Consider the following 27,942-nt stretch of genomic DNA (forward strand, 5'->3'; position numbering starts at 1 on the left):
CGTTTCACACTTATTATTATTATTTTTTTAAGATAAAAATTCCCTACTGAGAAAAACAAATAGTGAGTGCACTTTTAAGTATCCCGATAAAGTATAATTTTAAACGATACTTTTGAAAACAAAGGAATCCTGCGTTTTCGTTTTACATATGCACAGTTTGTCCCCATTTGAGACCCGTAGGCATGTTGGAGGTCAGAAGGAGGCGTGTATGTGTTACACCTAAACCATTTTACAGCCGCTAAGAGTCAGTGAGCAGTTTAGGGACTTTCAACACCGAAACATACACAGCATTGCATAACTAACCCGTTTGATTATTTCAAACTCAATTAGGATTTAATGTGCATTGCTGTGGACGTCTGTGGGAACCCGACGTTTATTATCGTGTAAATGCGTCTCAATAATAGATCTGACACCAGAAGTGAGAAAGATGCGAAAGGATGTGAGGATACTGCTGGTTGGAGAACGTAAGTCCTCTTGTTAAAATGATGTCTTGACAATCTGTGATATTTTGAGAAGGACACATTGGCTGTGTGTCAACAATATAGTGTGCTGCCTATCTAAACAGCGTTTTTGGGGCATCATATGCACGTTCCAAGTCAGCTGAGGTTCGTGTGCGTGCGCCAAAAATGCAGCACACTTGGATTAGAAAATGTTGTTTAGGTAGGCAGCGTACTAGGTTTAATTAATGGTCTCTAGGTAGTCATCTTTCTAGTTATGCAGAATAAGGTCTTGGTGCTGTGGCTCTCTCGGTTTACAGAATGATGTCTAGGTAGGTAGTCTGTTCGCTTGGTTTTCAGTTACCGCATCCGCAAATCCTGTACATGTGAGGAATAGCAGTTGTTCTGGGTGTAGAGGGAGATTTGTGGGGAAACATAAATAAAAAGAGGTTCATATGTGACATGGGTTGGATAAGCTTAAGCTCAAGGTTGGTAAATATTAGAGCATGCCAAACTCAAGTACATGTGCCTATCTGAGCTCTTTATGAGTTTTATGGCTATAATAGGGTTTCATTTTCAAGTTTCATATGTAGATCTGGTGGACTACATACCATAGTACAGAAGAAGGTCTTCCCCATTAAAATGTAAATTAAAATTGCATGAGGAATTCTCCTTTCTACATTAGCTTAAGGGTTTTATCCTTTACCAGGTTGGCATGGTGAGATAAGAAATAATGTGTGTGTGTGTGTGTGTGTGTGTGTGTGTGTGTGTGTGTGTGTGTGTGTATGTGTGTAAACAGCCAAAGTGGGGAAGACATCCCTGATCATGTCACTGGTCAGTGAGGAGTTCCCAAATGTGGTATGTTATGTATTATTATTAAAATAAATTCTCTCTGGCATTATTACTTCCAACTGTGTCTGAGATTGTCTTTATGGATTTTTCATAACAGGTTCCTTACAGAGCAGAGGAAATCACCATACCAGCAGATGTCACACCAGAGAGAGTACCCACACACATAGTAGACTACTCCGGTATTAAAACAACATATCAGTAATTGTGATAATCTGATATGGGTTCTTCAATGGCTGAGACCGACATCAAGAGAGCATGGTGTCTGACGTAATGTGTAATCTATACCGTGTAATGCAATTTAAAAAATGCAGAATGAAACCTACACAAAATTGCTGAAATTAAATAAGCATTTATTTTACATGCATTTATTCAAAATTTAAAATCATAAAAGAGAACAGAAAATGTGCATTATCTATTGACTGTACTGTTTGTATGTTTTGGAAATTACTCAAGGGGCAATTACAACTGCTAATCACCCAAGTTGGCACGGTTATTGGCCAATGGCGATAATATCAAAATAGACAAATATCAGCCAAGGAATCGACCTGGCTGTGTTTCCCAAAAGCATCACAAGCATAAGTTGATTGTAGTGACCACAATGGTCTCTATGATAAACTTAAGCTTAATTTTGCCTTGTTAAATCTACACAGAGGCTGAACAGACAGATGAGCAACTCTATCAAGAGATATCAAAGGTAAGAGATGTGGATTCACAACACCTGTTGTTATATTTGGTTGGTTGAATATTTCGGAGAAATTAAATCTTGCCCTTCCTTCTGCAGGCCAGTGTTATATGTATAGTCTACTCTGTGAACGACAAGAAGTCTACTGAGAAGGTGAGATCATTTATGATAGATATCGGACAACCTGGCCTTCATGCTGTAAGTCAAATGAACAAACTTATCTTAATCATTCATTAGAATAATAGCTGATTTGATCCATGACTTTTGAAATGTTACTGATTGATTATCCTTTTTTTAATTCTTTTTTTTTGTTCTAACGTAGTACATGGAGAACAGTTTACAATTACTTTCATTTTTATTAAATTCACAGGTGACAAGTCATTGGATTCCCCTGATAAATGAGAGAATAGATAAAGACAGCAGGTGGGTAACTACAGGTGTTTTGGGATCAGAATACTGCAATAGTCTCAATCTCAAACACACACTCACACATTCCATTTTCTTAGGGGGTGTGTTGCCATTTAAAGGAGTAATTTGCTAAAAAGTTATAATTCTTAAGTCACCCCGATGTCCATTGAAACCTGTATGACTTTGTCATCTGTGGAGCACAGACATTTAAAAAAAATCTTCACACAAGTCGATATTCATTTATTAAATCAATATTGCCACAGTAACATGGTCATTAGGGGGTTTCATATCAAAGCTGTTACTAGATTGTAGAGTCTTTCATGGCTGAAAAGCTTTATTGACCAACTAGCACTGAGGACCAAAGCTCTCCCTTTTATTAATTCACTATATAACATGGCCTTTCAAGAGTACTCTATTGCATAAATGTATTTATCTTGAAGTTGAAAACTGATAAACAGCATTTCACTTGAATTAAATGTATTGAATTCCCACATACTGTTTATGTTTGTGTTTGTATAAGAGTCCCTCTGATCCTTGTGGGGAATAAATCCGATCTGGTTGAGCACAGCAGTATGGAGACTGTCCTTCCCATCATGAACAAATACACAGAGATAGAGACCTGTGTGGAGGTACTGTATGAAATGCACATCTTTGTGTGCTTAGGATCTGAATGTTTTCTGTCCCCTGACCTCCTCTAATCGTCATACGTAATGGCTTGGTCAGATCAAAATCAGTGCAATGTTGAAGTCAGTCAGTGGTGTAGAAGAAAATAATACATTATATTTAAAGACTCTGTGTTAATATCTGACACAATCTCTCTGGTTGATCAACATGTGAAATAATGATGGTAAATGAGAATGTGATCTTTAGATGCAAAGCTATTTGTTTTGACTCTTGGACTTCATGGGTTTAACTTGACACAAGAAAAGTCCTCTTATTAGGAAAAGTCAGTTTTTTTTAGGCCACTGGTGATATGTGGCTAGAAAAGTGTCTTGCTTCCTCGCACCTCACTGTGAGGGTTTATACTATTTGTTTTGCATGATCAAATATTGGTGCTGCTGATAGATCTGTTTTGTGCTCTTATTTTGTGGATACAGAACTTCTCTTCCCTTGTCTCACTTGGGGAAACTTTCCGTATAGGGCCGATAACAATATAAAAACTGGCATGGTTATGTGAATGTGTTATATGTGCGAAGCAACCATGCAGCAAACTACATTCAAGTCCTGTTTCTGGATAGTTTAATGATGTTGATCCTGGCTGTCAGATTTACTAATTTCAAAAGCTTATCTGACTTGTTAGTCTAAATCACTTTAGACTAACAAGACAAAACCATGTGCACCAGTATTTTATTGGGTGATTTCAGTGTTTAACTTTCAACAGCTTTTTTATGTCTTGTATTCTTTGAGAAAATATTATAAATACATGAATATGTATTGACCAGTATTTAGTGAGTACTAAAAAAGCTGTTTTATTTCCATTGGGTTATATATAGAATGTAATGTCCAATATCAGTTCATTATCTTGAGGATCTTATATAGTTTCTTGTTATTGTTGTAATATTGTGTCTTGTTTTACTTTGATCTTGCCATGAAAATAGCCATTGATGCTGGCATGGCATTAAAATAATAATTACATAATTATCTTGAGGCTAAACTACTTTGTGACACTTTAGCATTGTTAGGAATTAGTTTACTCTGGTATTTAATAAAACATTCTGTCTTTACTATATTTACTACTATTTATTGTTTTTATTTGCCAATAAAACATTCAGCTCCAACTCTTAAATAAAGCTAATGGTCTTTGTTGATGTGTAGATTTTTTACCTTTTCCTTTAGTGTTCAGCCAAGAATCTGAAGAATATTTCTGAGTTGTTTTATTATGCACAGAAGGCTGTCCTTCACCCTACAGGGCCACTCTACTGTCCTGAGCAGAAAGAGGTCTGCACCCTTTTATATTTTAAATGTATTTATTTGGTTGCTTAAATAAAAGTTACAGTACTCTTTAAAACTCTGCATCATTTATTATGTTCATAAATTGTTTGGTTCACAGATGAGATCTGCCTGTGTTCAGGCATTGACACGGATCTTCAAGGTGTCAGATTTGGATAACGATGGCATTCTGAATGATTATGAGCTTACGCTTTTCCAGGTGAGATTTCTGCTGTGTATTTTCCTGTGCTTTAATGTATTTGTTGATTAGGTCTTTGACCCAGTTTCCGTCTGGTATTAAGATGCGTTTTTGGTAATTGGATCACATGTGGTCAGTGCTAAATACAGGTATAAACAGGGTCTAAAACGTTTTGTTATCGAATCAGAAAAACCACATACGAATGTGGTCAAAAACGCATGTGATCGCATCACGTTTGAAGTGTAAACACTAATCTGTCCTGTGTGTGTCCCGGCAGCAGCGAAGCGCCACCCCTCGCCTGTCAATCAACCGCTGCGCCAAAACAAGACTTTAAACTTTTTTTTACGAGCTGTTTGAAAGGAAATAAATAAATGCCATAAATTAATTGTCCGAATGAAAATAATGTCACAATCAAGCGCTAAGCCTACGGAACGTCATACGTGATAAGTCAGTTGGCCTGGCCGTGAAGTTTGCATCTCTATACGGATGTCTCAGACTTAAGTAGGTTGGCGAAATCGCTTGCCCAAAGCGATAATGGGCTGGGTCAAGTGCCATTTAATTCTGAGGTTCTTCTCTAGTTATTGCACTGTCAGCATCCTATTATACATTTAATTTGCTGTCAAGCAACATCGATATGAATGAAGACCGCCCATTTCTTAGAATTTGGGAGTGCTCTTTATGCAATGCATCCCCTGCTGCATTTCTCACTTGTGGTGCTGACCTCGATGCGTGTGTTATTTGTTCTCTAACGTTGTCTCTGGGACTGTTGGCTCTCGTCCTGCTCGCCTGCTCATCCTGCTTGAAATATGCTTTTCTTCTCTCCCATTGTTTATTGTTTTGTAATGTATCTTTGTTTAAAGTTTTATGTTTCATTTCTGTACAGCGTTTTTGATCTTTTGGAAAGGCGCTGTATAAAATAAACTCTCAAACTCTCTAATCCTCAAACTACAAATGCAGGAACTAATTTTAGACTTTACGCCGAGATAACGTGCTTTTCAGACGTCTTGGTGCAAACACTGATTTCTCAGAAAAATATCCAATTGCGCTTTGCGCCACTTCATTAAAATGCAGTACAATACACCCATAATTTGCGCCTTGTAAACCCACAAATAGCGCAAACAATCCCACAGATGCCCACTTGTGCTTTGTGCTGGCATGAAAATTGTGCTTACAATTAGCACTCTCACGAAAATTGGAGATGTAATGCACGATTGTTGCACTGTGCCTAGCATGGTCATGACAAAAGCTCTTTTTTGTTTTAATAATGTTGTGCAAATGATTGAAAATAACTTTTAATGAAATCTATTACTTTTTAATTGGCCTAAGTATTAAATGTCACTGTGTGATTCTTATTTCTAGAGAACCTGTTTTAACACCCCACTAGCTCCTCAGGCCCTGGAGGATGTAAAAAATGTTGTTAGAAAAAACTTAACAGATGGAGTGCGTGACAATGGACTCACTCTGAAAGGTGATGCTGCATTTATAAAGCTTTAAAACATGGTCTAAAGTAAATGTGGTCTTCATACCTTAAACTTTCATGTCAGTGATCAGGTAATCAAGCATATTTCAGAATTGTGTTCCGCTATCTCTCATTCATGCTATCTCATTTATTCTCATTTACGCTCACTTATTGTCTGGCGCAGGCAAAGGACCCAAACAGTCCAGGAAATTGATTAAACAATCATTCTGCAAGGCTTATATTGATATATCTTTTTACAGGTTTCCTCTTCTTGCATTCTCTGTTCATCCAAAGAGGGAGGCACGAGACAACCTGGGCCGTCTTGCGGAGGTTTGGCTATGATGATGATCTAGAGCTGCATCAGGACTTACTGTTTTCCCAGTGAGCACAACCTCTTCCCATCAGTCACACATTCAGCCAGTCAAGTAGATTAGCCAAGGATGAAGCCTTCTCTCCATCAGCTCTCATTTTTGCACCTGACATGCAAGAGGAAATTATCCATAGTTCAGTCTTGATGAAAAGAAGCCTGATGTGTTTTCTATTGGTTAGAATATTGTTTCAAGTCCCTCATGTTAAAATGTTATTGAAGTACAACTGGGCATCGGTCGTAGTCTCTCGTGCATTTGTTCAAATTAAAATGTGGGAAAATTCTGTCATTTATTCACTCACATGTTGTTCCAAACCCCATATGACTTTCTTTCTGCTGTGGAACACAAAAGGAGAAGTTAGGAAGAATTTTAGCCTCCGTAATCACCATTAATCTTTTTTTTTTTTTTTAAATGAACGTGAATAGTGACTATAGCTGTATACTTTCCTCCACAGAAGAAATAAGATAATACAGGTTTGGAACAACATGAATGTTTGTACCAGTAAATGATGGGTGGATGTGGCAGCGGGGCCGTGGTCAAGCGCCCGTCCGGGAGAGAAAAGCGCGATATTCCGACCTGGCCCCGCCCCCCTCCGCTCCACACTGAACTATCCCTTTTATGTGTCCACATTCCAGTACCAAAAACAGTATACAGGAATTATCAATGTATTGTGTGTGAGGGACACAATCAAGGGTTTAATGTGTTTTTGGAGTGTTCCCGTGTCAATGACAGTGTGATTAAGAAAAGACTGGATCTCTCTTAACTTTCATCTCCTTTGATCGCTCCACATTTGTGAATTTAAGGGATCCTAATTTTAATTCAGTTAAGCTAGTCTTACGGTCATCCTTCTGAGACAGTTTTTATTTATTGCATTTTTTTTTTATCCCCTTTCCTCCTAATTTGGAATGCCCAATTCCCACTACTTAGTAGGTCCTCGAGGTGGTGCAGTTACCTCAATCAGGGTGGCGGAGGACAAGTCTCAGTTGCCTCGTCTTCTGAGACATCCATCCATGCATCTTATCACATGGCTCATTGTGCATGACACCGCTGAGACGCCCAGCATGTGGAGGCTAATGCTACTCTGTGTGATCCATGCACAAATTAATACGTGCCCCATTGAGAGCGAGAAGCACTATTCACGACCACGAGGAGGTTACCTCATGTGACTCTAACCTCCCTAGCAACTGGGCCAATTTGGTTGATTAATAGACCTGGCTAGAGTCACTCAACACACTCCGGATTCGAACTCACGACTCCAGGGGTGGTGGTCTGCATCAGTACACGCTGAGCTACCCAGGCCCCCCTTCTGAGACAGTTTAAATGTTTTTTTTTTCCCACAGGTTAAAAATACCCCCAGACTGCACCACTGAGCTCAATCACAATGCTTACCTGTTCCTACAGAGTGTCTTCGACAAACATGATAAGGTATATATGACTAACTCTCTCAAGACTGCATTACTGACAAAACGTTGATCAAAGTTTGGTTAGACCAGCATGAATGTTCAGATTCAATATTTTATTTCATATTGTCATGTACTATTTAGATATGTATAATCGTATTTCATCACTTTAAGATATTTATTATTAAAAATATCCAATTATTATTGCAACCTTAATTCTAAAAAATGTGGGACAGTATGAAAAATGCTAATAAAAATAAAAAATTAGTGATTTGTAAATTATATTCACCCTTTGCTTTATCAAAAGCACTACTACAACACATTATATTAAGTTTTACCTTGTGGATTTCATTGTTTATTTCAAATAAGATGATTGCAACATGCTTGAGAGTCAACAAAGTTGAGAGTGGGACAATTTAAGACTAATAACTATTTGACAGGTTGAAATAAGGCAATGTGAAACAAGAGATGTTAAATATTGTCATTTATAGGTGTCATAGTATATAAGGAACCAACAAAAACAGCCTTGTCCTTAAACAGCAAGGATCATTCGAGACTTGTCAATTTGCTAACCTTTGCTTCTGCAATTAATCAAGAACTTTGAGAACAATGTTCCCCATAGACAAATTGGAAGAATTTTGGGCATTTCACCCTCTACAGTGCACAATATATTTAAAAGGGAGTGTTTAAATTGATTCATTCTCTAGATAACAATCACAGTCTGAAATGTAGTAAAATATAAATTTACAGTTACCTTTGTTAGCGGCATCAACCTCTCTATTTGCTGAATGTTCATCTGTACTTTTTTAGGACAGAGACTGTGCTTTGTCCCCTGAGGAGTTAATGGATCTGTTTGATGTTTTCCCTTACATCCCCTGGGGACTGGATGTGAACAACACGGTCTGCACAAATGACCAGGGCTGGATCACCTACCAGGGCTATCTCTCACAGTGGACGTGTGTATTAAACATGCCATGTGTCTCAGTTCAAGAATTATGGTGGTGTAATGTGAAAATAAGTTTAGATATACATTAAGATGTACAAAATTAAATGATCCTAATTGGATTTATAATAAATATTATGTTTTTGTACAGTTTAAAAGGTTTTACATGCAAAGATAACAGGCTAAAATACTGGATTTTCTGTGCAAATGATTCTGTCACACTATTTGACCAGTCATCAATCTTACAGGTTAACTACATACCTGGATGTACAGCGCTGTCTGGAATATCTTGGTTACCTTGGTTACTCTATTATTGCTGAGCAAGAATCTGAGACATCTGCCATAACATGTAAGTTGTAAGAATAAACATATATTTGCTTCAGAGTATTATTTTGAGCAGAATATGCAAAGATTCCTTCTTGGACATGTAAGATTGAATATGATTGATGGATATGATGGCAAATTCTTGCAACATTTTAATTACACATTCATGTCATTATATTATAATATATATTATTATATTTTATAATATGTATTATATTAAAGGAATATAGTATTAATATTTAATGTATTATATTATTATTATTTGGTAAATATTTAGTGTACATATTATTTAGTGCAAAACTGTATATTTTCTAGTTATAACAAGGTAAAAATAACATTTTCTTGTAAATTATTATTTTTTTTTATCTCATTACTAGATAACTGGATAATTACTGTATGTTGTAAAAAGACATTTTCAAGTAATAAAATGTGTGGCAGCATTGTGCCTCCATGGCTTCTAATAATAAATCTCATGAATGTACTTTTCATTGATCACTGAGCCCTCCCTTGGTTGTTATGGTAATTGCATATGCATAAATCAAAACATTATTATGGAGTTTTGTTTTAAAATGAAATGTTTTATGACACCCCAACACTGTGGTACTGATTGAATGTATTTATACATGCTAGTGACCCGTGATAAGAAGATTGATCTTCAGAAGAAGCAGACGCAGCGGAATGTGTTTCGCTGTAATGTGTTTGGAGGAATGGGAAGTGGTAAAAGTGGCTTTCTGCAGGCTTTCCTTGGCAGAAACCTCATGGTCAGTTACAATAAGAAAAACTGCTTTCTAAAGTCACGTATCACATATCATACTGAACGCTTCAAATAATCATGCAGTTTTGGGAAATTAAATAAAAGAACATGTTTACCGTTAGTTGTCTTGCGTAGTGTTCTATCGCATCACAGTCCAAAGGAACAGCCTGTTACATGATTTTGTAACCAGGGCATTTAGTTGCTCTTCTTACAGTTTTGATTCAATCGAGATCTGTCAATCAAAAGTTTTTCTTTTTATCAAACTTCAGAAATGTTGAATTTTCATTTTTTATGTTTGTGTATTGTCTGTTCTTCACAGCGCCAAAGGACAATAAGAGAAGAACATAAATCTTATTATGCAATCAGCACTGCACATGTGTACGGACAGGAGAAGTACTTACTGGTAATGGTTTGTCTTGCAGGAACTTACACATAGTTTGTTTTTGACTGTGGAACTAATTCTGAACACTTTCTCAGTTAGAGAAGCCAGTCACAGTTCTTCAGGCCATTTTCAGAATCCAAAAATGTTTTGAACTTGCGCACTCATCCAAAAAAAAAAAACAACAGTGCTAAAGATAGTACTGTATTTGTCGACCATATCCTCATATAACAGATATAATATGTTATTTCTTCTTGTCTTCAGCTCCATGAAGTCTTTGCAGATTTTGACTTCCTGTCTGAGACCGATCTTGCTTGTGACATTGTGTGTCTGATTTATGATGTCAGCAACCCGTGCTCTTTTGAATCCTGTGCACGAATATTCAAGGTATGTTACACTAAAACTGTACGAATGTTGTTACTTCACACTTCGATGTCACACATTTTTCAGTTCTGCAGATGGAACAAAACCAATCACTGACTCTTAAGATAAGGGAAAAACATGTCCTATATACTGTACAAAAGTCATCTTTATGTTAAAAATCAAGAAATTCATAATAATACAAATACTGAAAAAGTTTTATTTACAGGAAATGTATATACTCAGGGTGTTCATTACTTATATTTTGAAATAATATAAATATAATCTTTTTTAAATGCTTGCTCTATACTTGGAAGCACATGTAACTTAACCTGTCCTCAGCAAGAGGTCACAATGTTAAACTGCCAAAAAAAAGTGTTGAAAGTGCAACAAATTCATAAATATAAATATAAAATGATAGGTAGGGATCTGTAAGATAATAAACAATACATAAAGTAAACTTTTAATAATATTTTCCATAAAAAACTGCTTATCAAAGTTGTGTCCTCACTTTGCGTCAACTCTGTCAGATTATTATTTTTATAACCCATTTACATTTATGCATTTGGCAGACGCTTTTATCCAAAGCGACTTACAGTGCACTTATTACAGGGACAATCCCCCTGGAGCACCCTGGAGTTAAGTGCCTTGTTCAAGGGCCCAACAGTGGCATCTTGGTGGTGCTGGGGCTTGAACTCCTGACCTTCTGGTCAGTAACCCTGAGCCTCAACCACTGAGCCACCACTGCCCCATGAATAATCCTGAATAAATCAGAATGAGCTTTATTGCCAAGTATGCTTACTACATACAAGGAATTTGTTTCCAGTGCACAAACAATACAACAACAAGACAGAGATAATAATAAAAATAAATGTAGTGGAAGAAGATGTATGGTATGTTGGATAAATATAAATAGATTAAGCTGTGTATTGCACATAATTATTGCTCAATAGGGTAGTTTTAACTGTTCATGTGATGGATAGCCTAAGGGAAAAACTGTTCCTGTGCCTGACAGTTCTGCTGCTCAGAGCTCTGTAGGGCCTGCCAGAAGGCAACAGTTCAAAAAGGAAGTAGGCAGGGTGAGTGGGGTCCAGAGTGATTTTTCCAGCCCTTTTCCTCACTCTGGAAGTGTACAGTTCTTGAAGGGAGGTCAGGGGGCAACTAATAATCCTCTCAGCAGTCCGAACTGTCCTTTTGTAGTCTTCTGATATCCGATTTCATAGCTGCACCAAACCAGACAGTTACTGAAGTGCAGATGACAGACTCAATCACTACTGAGAAGAACTGTATCAGCAGCACCTGTAGCAGGTTGAACTTCCTCAACTGGTGAAGGAAGTACAAACTCTGCTGGGCCTTTTTCACAATGGAGTCAATGTAGGTCTACCACTTCAGGTCCTGTGAGATGGTAGTGCCCAGGAACATGAATGACTCCACTGCTGCCACAGTGCTGTTTAGAATTGTGAGGGGGGGGGGGCAATGTTGGGGTGTTCCTCCTAAAGTCCACAATCATCTCCACTGTTTTGAGCATGTTCAACTCCAGGTTATTTTGACTACACCAGTGAGCCAACCGTTCAACCTCCTTTCTGTATACAGACTCGACGATCTTGGATGAGGCCTATGACAGTAGTGTTGTCAGCAAACTTTAGGAGCTTGACAGAAAAGTCCTTTGCAGTGCAGTCATTTGTATACAGGGAAATGAGTAGTGAGGAGAGCAAATATCCCTGGGGGCACCAGTTCTGATTGTACATGTGCTGGAAGTGAATTTCCCCTGTCTCACTAGCTGCTACCTGTCCGTCAGAAAGCTGTTGATCCACTGACAGATATAGACATGGAAACAGAGAGTTGGTGTAAATTGTTTGGAGAATATCTGGGATGATGGTGTTGAAAGCCGAACTGAAGTCCACAAAAAGGATCCTTGCTTATGACCCTGGTCTGTCCTGATGCTGCAGAATATGATGCAATCCCATGTCGACTGCATCATCCACAGACCTATTATATATAAGCAAATTGAAGTGGATCTAGTAACGGTCCAGTAATGTCCTTCAGGTGGGCCAACACCAGCCTCTCAAATTATATCATGGGTCTGTAGTATTTAAGTCCTGTGATTTTGGGTTTCTTTGGGACAGGAATGATGATTGAGCATTTGAAGCAGCATGGGATCTATTGAAGATCAGGGTGAATATGGGGGGCTTGATGGTTTTCACAGGATTTTAGGCAAGTGGGTAAAGCAGTCAGGTCCCTTGCTTGTCTTTTGTTTTTTTAAGACACGGCGCACTACCTCTTCACAGATCTTAAGTGCAGGGTTGAGTAGCAGGAGGGGGTTGCAGGAGGTGTTGATGTTTGTGTAAAGTGAAGGTCAGAGCGGGTTTGGGGTGTAATATTAGGACTTTCAAATATATAGAAGAACACATTCAGGTCTTCAGCTAGTTGTTGGTCCACTACAGTGTTGGGAGTAGGGGTCCTGTAGTTAGTCAATTGTTTCAGGCCACTCCACAGTGATGCAGGGTCGTTAGCTGAAAACTTGTTTTTCAGCTTATCAGTATAGCTTCTTTTAGCCACTCTGATATCCTTATTCACTCAAGATTGTATCCTTACCTCTGTAATGATCAGCTGTATCAGCTCTGTAATGATTCATGATCAGCAATAACTCAGAGTACCTGTTCATGGGGGATGCAAAAGTAGGACATGTGGACTGGTAAGTTTCAGAAATGCTATATATACATATACAGTGCATCCGGAAAGTATTCACAGCGCTTCACTTTTTCCACATTTTGTTATGTTACAGCTTTATTCCAAAATTGATTAAATTCATTATTTTCCTCCAAAATTCTACAAACAATACCCCATAATGACAACGTGAAAGAAGTTTGTTTGAAATCTTTGCAAATGTATAAAAATAAAAATAAATCACATTTACATAATCACTGCCTTTGCCATGAGACTCAAAATTGAGCTCTGGTGCATCCTGTTTCCATTGATAATAATGAGATGTTTCTACAACTTGATTGGAGTCCACCTGTGGTAAATTCAGTTGCTTGGACAGGATTTGGAAAGGCACACACCTGTCTACATAATGTCCCATAGTTAACAGTGCATGTCAGAGCACAAACCAAGCCATGAAGACCAAGGAATTGTCTGTAGACCTCCGAGACAGGATTGTATCAAGGCACAGATCTGGAGGAGGGTACAGAGAAATTTCTGCAGCATTGAAGGTCCCAATGAGCACATTGGCCTCCCTCATCCATAAATGGAAGAAGTTTGGAACCACCAGGACTTCCCGGCCAAACTGAGCAATTGGGGGAGAAGGGCCTTAGTCAGGGAGGTGACCAAGTACCCGATGATCACGCTGACAGAGCTCTAGCGTTTCTCTGTGGAGAGAGGATAACCTTCCAGAACAACCATCTCTGCAGCACTCCACCAATCAGGCCTGTATGGTAGATTGGCCAGACGGAAGCCACTCCTCAGTAAAAGGCACATGACAGCATGCCTGGAGTTTGCCAAAAGGCACCTGAATCACTCTCAGACCATGAGAAACAAAATTCTCTGGTCTGATGAAACAAAGATTGAACTCTTTGGCCTGAATGGCAAGCATCATATCTGGAGGAAACCAGGCACCGCTCATCACCTGGCCAATACAATCCCTACAGTGAAGCATGATGGTGGCAACATCATGCTGTGGGGATGTTTTTCAGTGGCAGGAACTGGGAGACTATTCAGGATCGAGAGAAAGATGAATGCAGCAATGTACAGAGACATCCTTGATGAAAACCTGCTCCAGAGGGCTCTGGACCTCAGACTGGGGTGAAGGTTCATCTTCCAACAGAACAACGACCCTAAGCACACAGCCAAGATAACAAAGGAGTGGCTACGGGACAACTCTGTAAATGTCATTTAGTGGTCCAGCCAGAGCCCAGACTTGAACCCGATCTCTGGAGAGATCTGAAAATGGCTGTGCACCGATGCTCCTCATCCAACCTGATGGAGCTTGAGAGGTCTTGCAAAGAAACATGGGAGAAACTGCCCAAAAATAGATGTGCCAAGCTTGTAGCATCATACTCAAAAAGACTTGACTGTAATTGGTGCAAAGTATTGAGCAAAGGATGTGAATACTTATGTACATGTGATCTTTTTTTTTTATTTATTTTTAATACATTTGCAAAGATTTCAAACAACCCACTTTCATGTTGTCATTATGGGGTATTGTTTGTAGAATTTTGAGGAAAATAATGATTTTGGAATAAGTCTGTAACATAACAAAACGTGGAAAAAGTGAAGCGCTGTGAATACTTTCCAGATGCATAAATCTTTTTATTTAAAAGTGAATAAATGTACATTTTTAGAAAAGTGTTTTTACCCAAACCTGTTCCCTTACATGATTCGTAAGCTGAGACATTTGTCAACAAATATATCCATTTCAAATGAATTTAGTATTATAAAATAAAAACACTAAAACATGTTTTGTCCCTTATCTCAAGAATCAGGGCGATACTAAGAAGTCTAGTGTAAATGGACCAATTTAGACCTGAATACTCTAATCTGAATTCTGTTTTGGTTATATACTTTAATGACTTGCAATACACCACAAAGTTAGAGACATTGTTTATTTTTATCTTAAATGTATATAAATTATAAATAACTTTTATAACTGAATTTATTTTATAATTTTTAACATATGTAAATTGTTTGTAATTTATATAACATATTTAGTACATACTGTATTATGCATTTTGTATAATCAGGATCCCCATTGTCTGTTTTTGAAAACCTGTTAATATTAGAACAGTTTTACATTTTGTAGAGTAAAACTTGCATAAGCCATAGTGATGTTTCATTTGTGAGAGAATCATTCTTTTGAGTAGATTTTACCAGTTCATGAATTGCTGTGAATGATTCATGAACAAATCGTTCTTAATCAAATTTATTTTTTAAAAAAATTATCCACTTAGCCCAAATGCCAGGAAAGGTTATTGAAAAGTCATTTAAAGACAAAGTCAATTAAAAAGTGTGGTGTAATTTAAAAAAGGGTGTGTATAATAGTTATCTTGTATCATTGTGAAATATGAGTTTCCTGTTATACTTTATTTGCCAGCAATACTTCTTGGACAGTAAGACTCCATGTATGTTGATTTCTGCGAAGTCAGACCTGCCAGAAACAAAGCAGCAATACTGTATGACACCACTGGAATTCTGTCGCAAACACAAGATGCCTCCGCCTCAGTCCTTTACCTGTAACACAGCTGCAGCTCCCAGCAAAGACATCTTCATCAAACTCACCACCATGGCCATGTACCCGTAAGTCTGCTTTCATTATCCACAATATCCACACAAGGACAGTGGAATTCTTTTTTGCTTTATTAGGTTATTAGGTTACACAAAACAACCACAATGTGCGCACACACACACACACGTAAGACACAAATACACATTATGTGAAAACCTACAGGCAACAAAGTCAATATTTATAAAAATAAAAAAAAACCTTACAGAATAGGGGCCTATCTAACAGGTCCTGAGAAAACCTCAGGACATCGTAATTCTTACACTTGATACACTTAGAGATAGTTCATGTTTCAATAAGTTTTTGAGGCATTGATATATTAACATAAGCCGACATTTAAATTAGAAGCCTAATTTGTGTGCCGTCCAGTTCACTGTCAGTTGGCCTTCCGTTTAATGTTTTGTAGTCTGGCGTAATAGCTTTGGGAGACCAGAAGGGTGTGATACCTGTCACGACAAGGTAGGACAAGGTACACCTATCAGTCACAGGACGCGTCGATGCGGCAGCTTGCAGTCCAAACAAAGTTGTTGATCTAGTCACGCTACTAAGTTACTAAGTTTTTTTTTTTTTTACTTGAAGAATGAACATATTGACGTTGATGAGTTTTATGTTAGTGTGTGATATTGGTGGAACTGCGCAAACTGAACAATTGGAAACGTTGACGTGTATCATGCAATTTTTCTGAATGTAGCCTTGAATAGGTATGGCGATAAATGTTGGACAACCGCGCAAGCGCATAAACAGCGCGCAAGTGAATTACAACAGTGTGAGCACCATGACACAGTTCGCACGTAAAATGTAAACCTGCAGAACTTGCCAATCTCAAACTCGAGCACAAAAAATATGTTTGTGCACACAAATTAACAACTAGCGAGCAGAAATAACAAAACCGCGAGTAATGACCCACACATGAAAGTCCCACACACACGTGCAGATCTGTACACACGCGCAAGTTATTTTCTGCACACGCGCAGCTGAAATCTTTGCGCACACAAGTCGGTTTTGACACTCAGGGGCGGGGCCCAATCCTTTCTGTTAACAAATGCTATTGGCTGCTGACCAAATCCTGTATTGATTGGCTGCATCTCGTCAAATCTCTCGTGATTGGCTGTTGTTGGACTAGGACAGACAGAAAGCTGGAACTTTGTGTTTGTTTTTTTTTTTTGTTTTTTTTTTTTACAAGAAAAAAAACATACAAAACTCTTGTAGGTGTCACTATTCACTGTTGTCTTGCCTGTGTTTCTCCTCTGTTCCCGGACTACACTTCCCATAATTCCCTGCTCTCATCTCTGCCAGCTGTCCTTCCTTGTCCTCATCTGTGTTTCATTTAGTCATTATCCTTTGTGTATTTAAGCCCTGTTGTTTGATCATTCGTGGTCATTTGTTCTGTAACACTAGGAAAAAAGTCAAGAGAGCTGGAACTAAGTGTGTCTATGGATTTGAATGGAAAGATAAACTAAATAAAAATAACGGGCAAACGCATGAACAAAGAAAACATCCACGGTGGGAAAAATACAGGAAACACACGAGAGGTCAAACACATGCAACAACTGACAACGAATGATCAAACAACATGAGGGGAGAAATAAGAAATATACATCAATAGGAACAATACAATTATTGCCAGTGTAAATGAAAGGAAAGCATCCCCTACACTGTACTGAACAACAAAAAGCAAACAACAAGGGGTATTAGTTAAAAAAAAAAAAAATTCTCGAGAGCAAAAGTCTAGAGGAAACAAATAAAATATATATATATATATATATATATATAAAAAAGCATCCTTTAGACATAGCATACAAGTGGATATTTATCAAAACAATTGTCTGGATCTATCACTACACGTTACTTTTTCAGTGAGGAAAAATACAATTTATAATCGTTCATAAACCATGAAAAAGAAGGCTTTGAATATCTCCACTTACAACAATGAATATGATATTTACCAATGAGAACTCTCATATTAACCAAATCAGATAGGGATGAATCTACATTATCCATATAAAAGAGAATGTGTGGTAAGTCAAACATCGGGATGTCATTAGTCTTAAATGACAGCCAATTATGTAAATCAGACCAGAAGCATTTGGCCATAGGACATACAAAGAACAAGTGTTCCAGAGTCTCATCAGCTGCCTCACAAAATACACAGGGATCTACTTCCAATTTAAACCTCTTTCTAAGAAAGTCAGCAACCAGATATATTTTATAAATGATTTTAATGTGAGTCTCTGTGACTTTAGGGGAAATGGGCCATTTGATTAATTTGAAATGTGGTTTATCTATGGACAAGGCATTCATATTTGGAACTTATACACACAATCCTCTATTATAATCCAAAAACTACTGAGCCACTTGTCCAGTTTGAAAGGGTGTAGATGACCTAGCAGTTTGGCACAGTAGTGTACATCTGCTGTCAGGTAAGTCAAATCAGTTCCTATCTGTCCTAATTACAAACTCTCATTCTAATCCTGACTGTCTATGGAAGGCTGTACATTTCATCAAAAAGGGTAATATCACCTGTGTACATATGTCTGAGTGCTTAATGTCTAAACAAAAAGAGGTCCGTTTAGGTTTTAACAAGCCCCATAATTAGTCACAATGTGCTCTCTGCTGCTCAAAGCCCTAAATTAAAATGCTGAAAAAGGGTAATGTTGTTTTCCAAAGACATATACAGTATTTATTACAATGGTCTGTGTCCTACACCAACATTAAATGAGTAACACTGCTGTTAGTTTTTCCCCGCACAACTGGTAATGTTTTTTAAGATATAAAACTAAAGTTGATGAATGGTGTAAAAAAGCATGAATTCCCTCTGATGTGTTTGTTTACCAAAATAGGCAGTAAAGGAGCAAAAGGAGGCAATTTATCTTGATGAAAATACTGCAATCCAAATATAAAATTGTTATAGGCTACACACAAAAGGAAGAGAAATTAGAGGATCCTTAGCATGTTTAATAGTGGTAGGCAAACCTCCCCAGGCTTACAGAAAAGGTTTAACCCTACTACTCAGCAGCCAATGGAAAAGTATAACAATCACCAGTTCAAACTGGACAAGTGGCCAAATGGCTCAGAATCAGGTGAAATCAACATGTTGACAACGCGTTGACAACACGTTAACAATGCGTTAACAACACGTGAAAAAGTAAGACAACGTGCAAACAACGTGTTGTCTACTTGTAAGAAGTCACATATTTTTGAACTGGATGGCTCTCCATATGTGTACAGATCTGCGCGCTCGTGTGCAGAAAATAACTTGCGCGTGTGTTCAGATCTGCGCGCGTGTGTGGGGTTTTGTTATTTCTGCTCGCAATTTGTTAATTTGTGTGCACAATCATATTTTTTGTGCTCTAGTGGGATTTGCAAGTTCTGCATGTTTAAATTTTTATGTGCGAACTGTGTCATGGTGCTCACACTGTTGTAATTCACTTGCTCGCTGTGTTTATGCGCTTGCGCTGTTTTGTCCAACATGTAACGCTATAAATAGGTTTCATTTAAGCTATCAAACCACAAAAAGGTATACTTGTAACTGAAAATACATTGTGAAGGCTATATGAAAGATACATATACACAATATATCATCCAGTGATGTTTAGATTAAATAATCTATGCCCTTTGTTAATGATTTTGATGGAATTTAACGGCAACCTGGTTTCATTTAAGCTTTCAAACCACAAAAAGGTATACTTGTACCTTCGTAGAAAATATTTTTTTCTAATATTACAATGCGCCATGTTGTCTGCTAGATGTATCTGGTGTGCAGCTCCCTTTAAGTTACCTTGCCGCTCTCACGTTACCAAAGTTGTTGAAAAATATGTAGGAATATACAAAAACTATTGTGCAACCTGTTGCCCTATTTATCCTTATATATATACACACTTTATTTCAAATTTGCCTAACTCTACTATTACATTCGGTTAATTTTTGACCCGGGAAAGGTAGATAATAATTTTAAATATATGTATCTCATTTAAAAAAATTTATTACATCTTTGGTTTTTGCGGGTACATTTTGACCAGGGCATCAACTGTGGCATGACACTATATTATGTAGATTTTTTTATTAACATTTATTAATACGATTTTTTTCTTATAAATACTTCACTTACATTTTGTGTCATTCCCATACTCTCTTACACATTTTTTTGTCACTCACTGGGACTGAATCTTGTTTACAAACATGCACACAATTGGTCACACACACACACACACACACACACACACACACACACACACACACACACACACACACACATTCCTGTACAAAACAGATAGGAACTACTGTCTAAAGAGGGTGTGCGAGAGAGAACTTTCTTGCACACGTTAGTCTAAAAATTCCACCACAGCATTGTGAAAGCATCTTGTGAAATTCTGACCTAAATTAAAAAGAAGTGTTTGGTTGCAGTTGTTGCTGCTAAAGGTGGCACAACCAGCAATTAATTTTAAGGGGGCAGTTAGTTTATCATATGGGTGATATAGGTGTTGGATAACTTTTTTGATTCAATAAAAAAATATATATATTTTGAAAACTGTATTTTGTGTGTACTCTGGTTGCCTTTTGTATTGTGTTAAACCTGGTTTGAAGATCTCAAACAATTGGGGGTCACGTGACGGCATGCGAGGAGCAGATGTGTAGACTGCAAACTCTGTGCACTTTGCTAGTTTTTTTACAATTATTTTCATGTTATAATCCGGTGAGATTCGATACACCTAGCTACATATTTGTTCTTGGAGGTGAACATGGCAAAGAAGTCAAAATCCTTGAGCTCTGGTGTCATTAAAAGACACTTATATGCTCAAGATGAAACCGATGATGGGCCTGCGGACCAGGGACTCAATTTGAATGGTGCGGCGGGTGAAATCCAGCATTGACTGTCCAACATGTTTGTGATGCTGACAAAGGTTGTTGCCGACTTGGAAGATCTCACTGTAATACGTCGATTGATTTCGCCGATGGAAACGAGTGGCAGATGTTGAGAAACTGTTTGATTATCTGGAGTCATCAGAAAGGGAATTGTCCGCTAATCCACTAGCAAACAAAACAGATGTGGAGGGCATTTTGGATAAACTGGCAGATTTGGAAAATAGGACCGTAAGTAATAACATACGGATTGTTGGAATTCCTGAGCATAAAGGCAGAGATATGGTGAATGTCCTAGTCAAGCGCTTCCCCAGTCTGCCCAAAATAACAGGCCATAAACTAGAAATCAAGCAAGCTCGGAGATCTGCTGAGGGAGACGGACCCCGATCAATTCTGGCCAATTTTCTGAGATAATCCGATAAAGATCTTGTGTTGCGCGATTCGTGGAGCAAAGGAAAGCTTTCTTGGAAGAATCACAATATTTTCTTTTTCCCGGAATTTGCGAATTTGACAAGTGAGAAATGTGATCGATTCAAGGAATGTAAGAAATCCTTACATCAATGGAAGATCGCTTTTGCACTGATGTTTTTGGCCAAGCTGAGAATAGATGCTAAGGATGTCCCAAAAAGCACTGTCTTTCATAGAAACAATGGGTAAAACATTTGGTGATTCTCATGTAGCTCTAGAGTGGATTAAATCGCTGTACTTACTCTGGCTGTCTGAGGAAGCTGGGTGCCATTTATTTTGTGGAATAACACTTCTTCAAGAAACTTTTGTATTGACGGAGGATCGCTTTTGCATTGGGGTTCCTGGCCAGATTGAGAATGGATACTATGGGTGGCCGTAACAAAGGATGTCTTTTATAAAGTTGACTGACTAAGTCATGGTGTATTTTTTTATGTGGCCTCCAAGTGAATAATACACACTTGACCATCCGTGAAACCGGGATGCCTGTTTTATTTCTTTTTGTGCTGGTTCCGGCTAGCGACTGGAGTTTTATTTGTGGAATAACACAGCTTCGGGACAGTTGTGGATGAATCTGTTCATTCTTTGTGCCTATGCCTCCTGTTGGCTGGAGTTTGTATTGTGGAGTATGTTTGTGGGACATTGGAATGATTACATCATCTGCTGTTCTTCATAAACAGGCGGCTCACAAGTGTTCACTTGTTTGTTTGTCTGATGAAACTATGTAGCTTTGTATCGGTTGGAATTTGTTTTGTGGAGGAGCACACCTTCAAGACAGTTCTTGGATGAATTTATATGTTATTTGTGTTTGTTCTGCCTATTGGCAGTGTTTGTTTTACAAAGTATTTTCTGTTATGTAATTTTGCCTCATAAAATTTGTGCTCAAATCCGGTGCATCTGCAATCCGATGGCAAAGTTGTTCCGGGGTTAATGCACATTTTTTTTATTTTTCTGTTTGTTTTGTTCAGGGGAAATTTCAGGGTTTTATTCTTGCACTAATGTGGTCTGTATAATCTTGTTTTTGACACAATACATTTTTTCTAATCAGGGGCAAAGTTTGATTTTGGCTAATATTTATGCACCTAACATTGATGGCTTTTCTATTGATCTGGAAGGGATGTTGCAAGCCGCTGGCACCCCTCATGATATAGTATTGGGAGGAGCCTTTAATCTTTTGATGGAATCAGTCCTTGATCATAGTGAAGCAAAAGTGTGCAAGCCCCCTAGAGCAACATTGACGCTTCACAGGATGTGTAAAAATCTTGGTCTTGCAGATATTTGGAGACTTTTGAACCCATCTGGTAGGACTATAATTTTTTTTCATCAGTCCATAAGATTTATTCTAGAATAGATGATTTCTCTCATTTCATCTATTGTTGATTGGTCAATTGGAAACATCTTAGTCTCAGATCACGCCCTGGTGAGTTTAGAGATGTTGCCACATACAGAGAAAAATAGGTCATACAGTTGTCGCATTAATGTATCCCTTTTGCAAAATTCTGATTTCCAACAAATGTTAAAGACTGAAATCAATGTTTATATGGATACCAACTGGTCCTCGGTATCCTCTGTGGGTGTTGCTTGGGAGGCACTTAAGGCAGTTCTTAGGGGTTGGATCATACATTATACCTCATTTAACAAAAAATACAAAGCCTGAGAACTTGTGGAGTTGGAAGGCAATATTAAAAGTGCAGAAGCGGAGCTGAAGCACAGAATGTCGTCTGATGGAGTCAGAGAATTGACCCGACTGAAATACAGATATACAGTATCTCACAAAAGTGAGTACACCACTCACATTTTTGTAAATATTTGATTATATCTTTTCATGTGATAACACTGAAGAAATTACACTTTGCTACAATGTATAGTAGTGAGTGAACAGCTTGTATAATTGTGTAAATTTGCTGTCTCCTCAAAATAACTCCACACACAGACATTAATGTCTAAACCGCTGGCAACAAAAGTGAGTACACCCCTGAGTGAAAATGTCCAAATTGGGCCCAATTAGCCATTTTCCCTCCCTGGTGTCATGTGACACGTTAGTGTTACAAGGTCTCAGGTGTGAATGGGGAGCAGGTGTGTTAAATTTGGTGTCATCACTCTCACACTCCCTCATACTGGTCACTGGAAGTTCAACATGGTACCTCATGGGAAAGAACTCTCTGAGGATCTGAAATTTTTTTTTTGTTGCTGTACATAAAGATGGCCTAGGCTATAAGAAGATTGCCAAGACCCTGACACTGAGCTGCAGCACGGTGGCCAAGACCATACAGCGGTTTAACAGGACATGTTCCACTCAGAACAGGCCTCACCATGGTCGACCAAAGAAGTTGAGTGCACGTGCTCAGCGTCATATCCAGAGGTTGTCTTTGGGAAATAGACATATGAGTGCTGCCAGCATTGCTGCAGAGGTTGAAGGGGTGAGGGGTCAGCCTGTCAGTGCTCAGACCATACGCCGCACACTGCATCAAATTGGTCTGAGATGATGCACAAGAAAGCCCGCAAACAGTTTGCTGAAGACAAGCAGACTAAGGACATGGATTACTGGAACCATGTCCTGTGATCTGATGAGACCAAGAAAACTTATTTGGTTCAGATGGTGTGAAGCATGGTGGGAGTGTCATGTTCTGGGGCTGCATGAGTGCTGCCGGCACTGGGGAGCTACAGTTCATTGAGGGAACCATGAATGCCAACATGTACTGTGACATAATGAAGCAGAGCATGATCCCTTCCCTTCGGAGACTGGGCCGCAGGGCAGAATTCCAGCATGATAACGACCCCAAACAAACCTCCAAGATGACCACTGTCTTGCTAAAGAAGCTGAGGGTGAAGGTGATGGACTGGCCAAGCATGTCTCCAGACCTAAACCCTATTGAGCATCTGTTGGGCATCCTCAAACGGAAGGTGGAGGAGCACAAGTCTTTAACATCCACCAACTCCGTGATGTTGTCATGGAGGAGTGGAAGAGGACTCCAGTGGCAACCTGTGAAGCTCTGGTGAACTCCATGCCCAAGAGGGTTAAATCAGTGCTGGAATATAATGGTGGCCACACAAAATATTGACACTTTGGGCCCAATTTGGACATGTTCACTTAGGGGTGAACTCACTTTTGTTGGCAGTGGTTTAGACATTAATGGCTATGTGTTGAGTTATTTTGAGGGGACAGCAAATTTACACTGTTATACAAGCTGTACACTCACTATTTTACATTTCCGCAAAGTGTCATTTCTTCAGTGTTGTCACATGAAAAGGTATAATCAAATATTTACAAAAATGTGAGGGGTGTACTCACTTTTGTGAGATACTGTAATCCTATTTTGTCGCGGAAAGTGGAGTTTTGGTTATTCAGGGCAAGTTAGTCATATTTTGAGTTGGGGGATAAAGCAGGGATGCTTTTGGCTAGATATATAAAGCAGAGAGTGTTTTTTCCTCTACCATTCCCTCAGTGAAATCTGCTGGTGTTGAAATTTGTACCTCGGCCATTGATATTAATAATGCCTTTAAAGAGTTCTATCTTGATCTTTATAGTTCCAAGTCTTCGTCTACTGATGAAGATATTAGAAAATTTGTGGAACCATTAAAACTCTCTAATTTGACAACTGAGCTTGATTCTGAGATAACCTCTGAGCTTGGCAAAGTAATTAAGGCCTTACCTACAGGCAAGGCTCCGGGGCCAGATGGTTTTGCTGCTGAATTTTTTTAGATCATATGCTACAGAACTTTTGTTTGAAGTTTATACGGAATCATTAAAGAATACAAAACACACTCTGAAATCCATATCAACGCACCCACACAATTTTAGCAGAATCATTTATTAAATTGACCTGTTGTGCTCTTTAATACAGCAAACAGAAAATAGGAAAAAAGAATGTATTTCCTCCATAGGATAAACATGAGAAAAATGGCACCATCTGGTGGAAAATATTATTTTTTTTTAATTTTGAAGCCAGGGCTCCGAAATGGAAGCATAATATCATAGAATTCACGATATCATGCTTTAATGGCACTGGGATCAAATATTGCAGTTTTAATGTGTTTCAATGGGGACATTTTTGTCCTTAAGATCCTGAGTGTAACTATTTGTGTACACAGTGTATTATAGATATAAAATAGGAACTGAGGTTGAAATTTCAACACTCGCCCAAAATTACACACCTTTGACAAAATGTGTGCCCTTGGCATTAACAGCCAAAATGATCGGGAAAAGCTAAAATGTCCGAAAGTCGCACAAGGGTTAATATAACACTGCCAGGGGGTCAACATTTCCTTAACAAAAACTCAGTCTCTAAGATAGCTCTTTCTCTCATGATATTAGATTATCTGTTTTCTGTTCTTCTACTGCAATCTCAGCAAATTAACACGCTTTGCACAGCACTTGCACATTCAGTGCAATTTGTGTAATCCTAAATATATGATGTAAATCATGTTTTTCTTTGTTGCTCCATCATTGTGTAAGACAACAAGAGAAAAACTTTACTTTGCTTACATGTGGCCAGAAAACACACACCAGGCAATCTGTAGCTCATTAAAGGAATGGTTCACCCTAAAATTAAGATTCTGTCATTTACTCCAAAACCAGTATTGCTTTTTTCAGTGTAACCCCAAAGGTGATTTTTTTTTAAAGTCTTCTTTTAGGGTTATTTGCAATAATGAGTAGTAAATTGTGACTTTGTTCTGGTAAGCTCCATAAAACCACAGTAAAAGTAATCAATACAGCTTTAACTAAACAAATTTTACCTAAGATTATATTTTTTTAGTGTTTAAACAGAGACCATATGATGATGTATGGTTTATGACAAAATAACACCACTGAGGAGACCGGTGATAAAATTAAATGCACTCACATTCATATATGCAACATATTCAAGTCTTCTGAAGGAATATGATACATTTGTATTATAATTAATAAAGCACACAAATATGGCAGATATGTCAATAACATCAAACCTCATCGGTTCTTATTGGGTCTCACGACTAGATGTCATGTTGCACCTTTAATGGTTTTGAGAGAACATTCAAATGTAATCTTGTGATTCTTCCACCTCTCCACTTTGGGTCTTTTTCTTTTAGTATGATATTTTATAACCTGTTTCTTATAAATAGCTAATTTCTGCCCTTTTTCTTTGTATATTCTTTGTATGTTGGCAGCCATGCACGTCTGCGTTGCATGTGTACCTGTAACAGGTGCACATTCTGCCTCTGTCAGAACTTCCTCAACTCTGAGCTTGTGCAGACGGTTCGGACCAAAATCTACACTGTCATCTTCAGCAGGTTCTGAGGATCACCTCTTATTGATGTCTCCCTTCTTCTCCAGTCATGTCTTGTTCATGTATCTTATTTCATCCTCTTGTTTCTTTATTTACTGCACGTTCTTTCATCCTGATCATTTATTTTTTTTAACTGAAGCATTTTTGGCAAACTGTTTGCATTAGTGGCAGATTGCATCCTTTCATGTATGGGTTCCTGCAGGAAACCACAGCACATCATATATTCAAGTAGACATATGACATTAAGTGAACTATATTTTGCAAACTTAAAATATATTTTATACTTACTATCAGCAACTTAATATTTATAGTTTTTTTTTATTTCCATCATTTTCGGTTTATGTTGTTCGCAATGCTTCATGGGATTGTAGTTAATTCAATAAAGACAAGTACCATTTTGTAACTTCATCTTTTGATTTTCAAATACTTTTTTGCTTCAAATCAAAGTTTTTAATTTTGTGATGCACCAGGTTTTTTTTTGTGTTTTTATAAATTAAAAGGAAAAACACCTGACAACTAGTATTTGTTTTGTTAATCTTCAACATTGTTCTTTTGTAATCCTCTTCTGATTTACAGTTTGTGGCATGCAGCAATTTAGTTTCTTATTCTCAGTTGTGACAGTTATTTGCTGGGTGGAGACCAACCTTCTTTCCTCTAAGTTTATTTTTGCTCTCAATCTGTCTTCTTCATGTTCTGGCTCATTGATTTTTCAGTTTCATAAAGTTTTGGTCTGCACATTCATCATTTCCTCCACTCTGTGTGACAACAAACATGTTGTAGTACCGCTGTTTCTATACCTTGAACGTTACCTTTGACTACTCATGTTTCTAATTATTGATTTACACTTAAGTCTCATGCTCACTTTCAGTTTGAAGTCTTCAGTTTTTCACTTTTCAAGCATCATTCTCCACCGAATTTGTGTGTTTCAGTTCTACTTTACATCGATTCAGACTTTTTTATTCATTAAGTTGTTGCTTCAGATATGTACTGTAAATGTAAGCTACCAAACATTTAATGAACCTTTTTTAATCATTTGCTTTTTCTTTTAAAGGCATATTACACATGCTGACCTGAAGAGCTCTACATTTTGGCTCAGAGCGAGTATTGGAGCCACAGTTTGTGCTGTGCTTGGCTTTGCCATGTACAGGGCCCTCCTCAGATCCCGATGAGCAAACCCCTAAAACGTACTACTGCCCTAGCTGTCTCCCGTCTGCTGAGAGAACCAAAAGAAAGAGGGGTAAAATTTGATTCGTTTTTTTTTTTTTTTTAAACAAATTGCGAAGAAACATAGCTGTTATATTTGTACTTCTATTTTAAATATTGTCGTATGTACATTTTTCTCTAGTGTCCCCCAAGTCTTGAGATGGAAAACAAGACCCTTGTTATATGTGACCCTTGTTGTATCCCCTGTTTATGTGCTTTGAATTTGAAATGATATTTAATAATGAAACAAACAGAAAAACCGTAAATAGAATGTAAATAATGAGAGCATATTTATTTGATGAAATGTTAATGAAAACAGCATTCATATCTCTTCAACACGTTAAACATGTAAAAAAAAAATACACTTGCTTGCTT

General features: G+C 37.9%; 1 protein-coding gene across 3 annotated transcripts; it reads left to right on the plus strand.

Annotated features, from left to right (window-relative positions):
* Positions 1 to 218: 218 nt before the first annotated feature.
* rhot1b (ras homolog family member T1) lies at positions 219 to 27,853 on the plus strand. Of its 3 annotated transcripts, XM_052140854.1 has the most exons (21): positions 219 to 464; positions 1,237 to 1,295; positions 1,387 to 1,468; positions 1,940 to 1,983; positions 2,071 to 2,124; positions 2,342 to 2,394; positions 2,900 to 3,008; positions 4,216 to 4,317; positions 4,430 to 4,528; positions 5,867 to 5,975; positions 6,227 to 6,347; positions 7,675 to 7,759; positions 8,545 to 8,690; positions 8,926 to 9,026; positions 9,632 to 9,762; positions 10,075 to 10,158; positions 10,399 to 10,521; positions 15,584 to 15,786; positions 26,246 to 26,368; positions 27,416 to 27,601; positions 27,710 to 27,853. In XM_052140854.1, exons 1-20 carry the CDS (start codon positions 428 to 430, stop codon positions 27,531 to 27,533), a joined length of 1,983 nt encoding a protein of 660 aa, XP_051996814.1. In that variant the 5' UTR covers positions 219 to 427; the 3' UTR covers positions 27,534 to 27,601; positions 27,710 to 27,853. The 3 variants fall into 3 exon arrangements, with proteins under 3 accessions (XP_051996814.1, XP_051996815.1, XP_051996816.1); XM_052140855.1 differs by lacking the exons at positions 26,246 to 26,368; positions 27,710 to 27,853 and having other exon boundaries at positions 27,416 to 27,557; XM_052140856.1 differs by lacking the exons at positions 219 to 464; positions 1,237 to 1,295; positions 1,387 to 1,468; positions 27,710 to 27,853 and adding an exon at positions 1,517 to 1,547 and having other exon boundaries at positions 27,416 to 27,560.
* The last annotated feature ends 89 nt before the right edge of the window (positions 27,854 to 27,942 follow it).

This window comes from Xyrauchen texanus, chromosome 13, assembly GCF_025860055.1.
Source record: "Xyrauchen texanus isolate HMW12.3.18 chromosome 13, RBS_HiC_50CHRs, whole genome shotgun sequence".
In the NCBI taxonomy this organism is placed as follows: Eukaryota; Metazoa; Chordata; class Actinopteri; order Cypriniformes; family Catostomidae; genus Xyrauchen; species Xyrauchen texanus.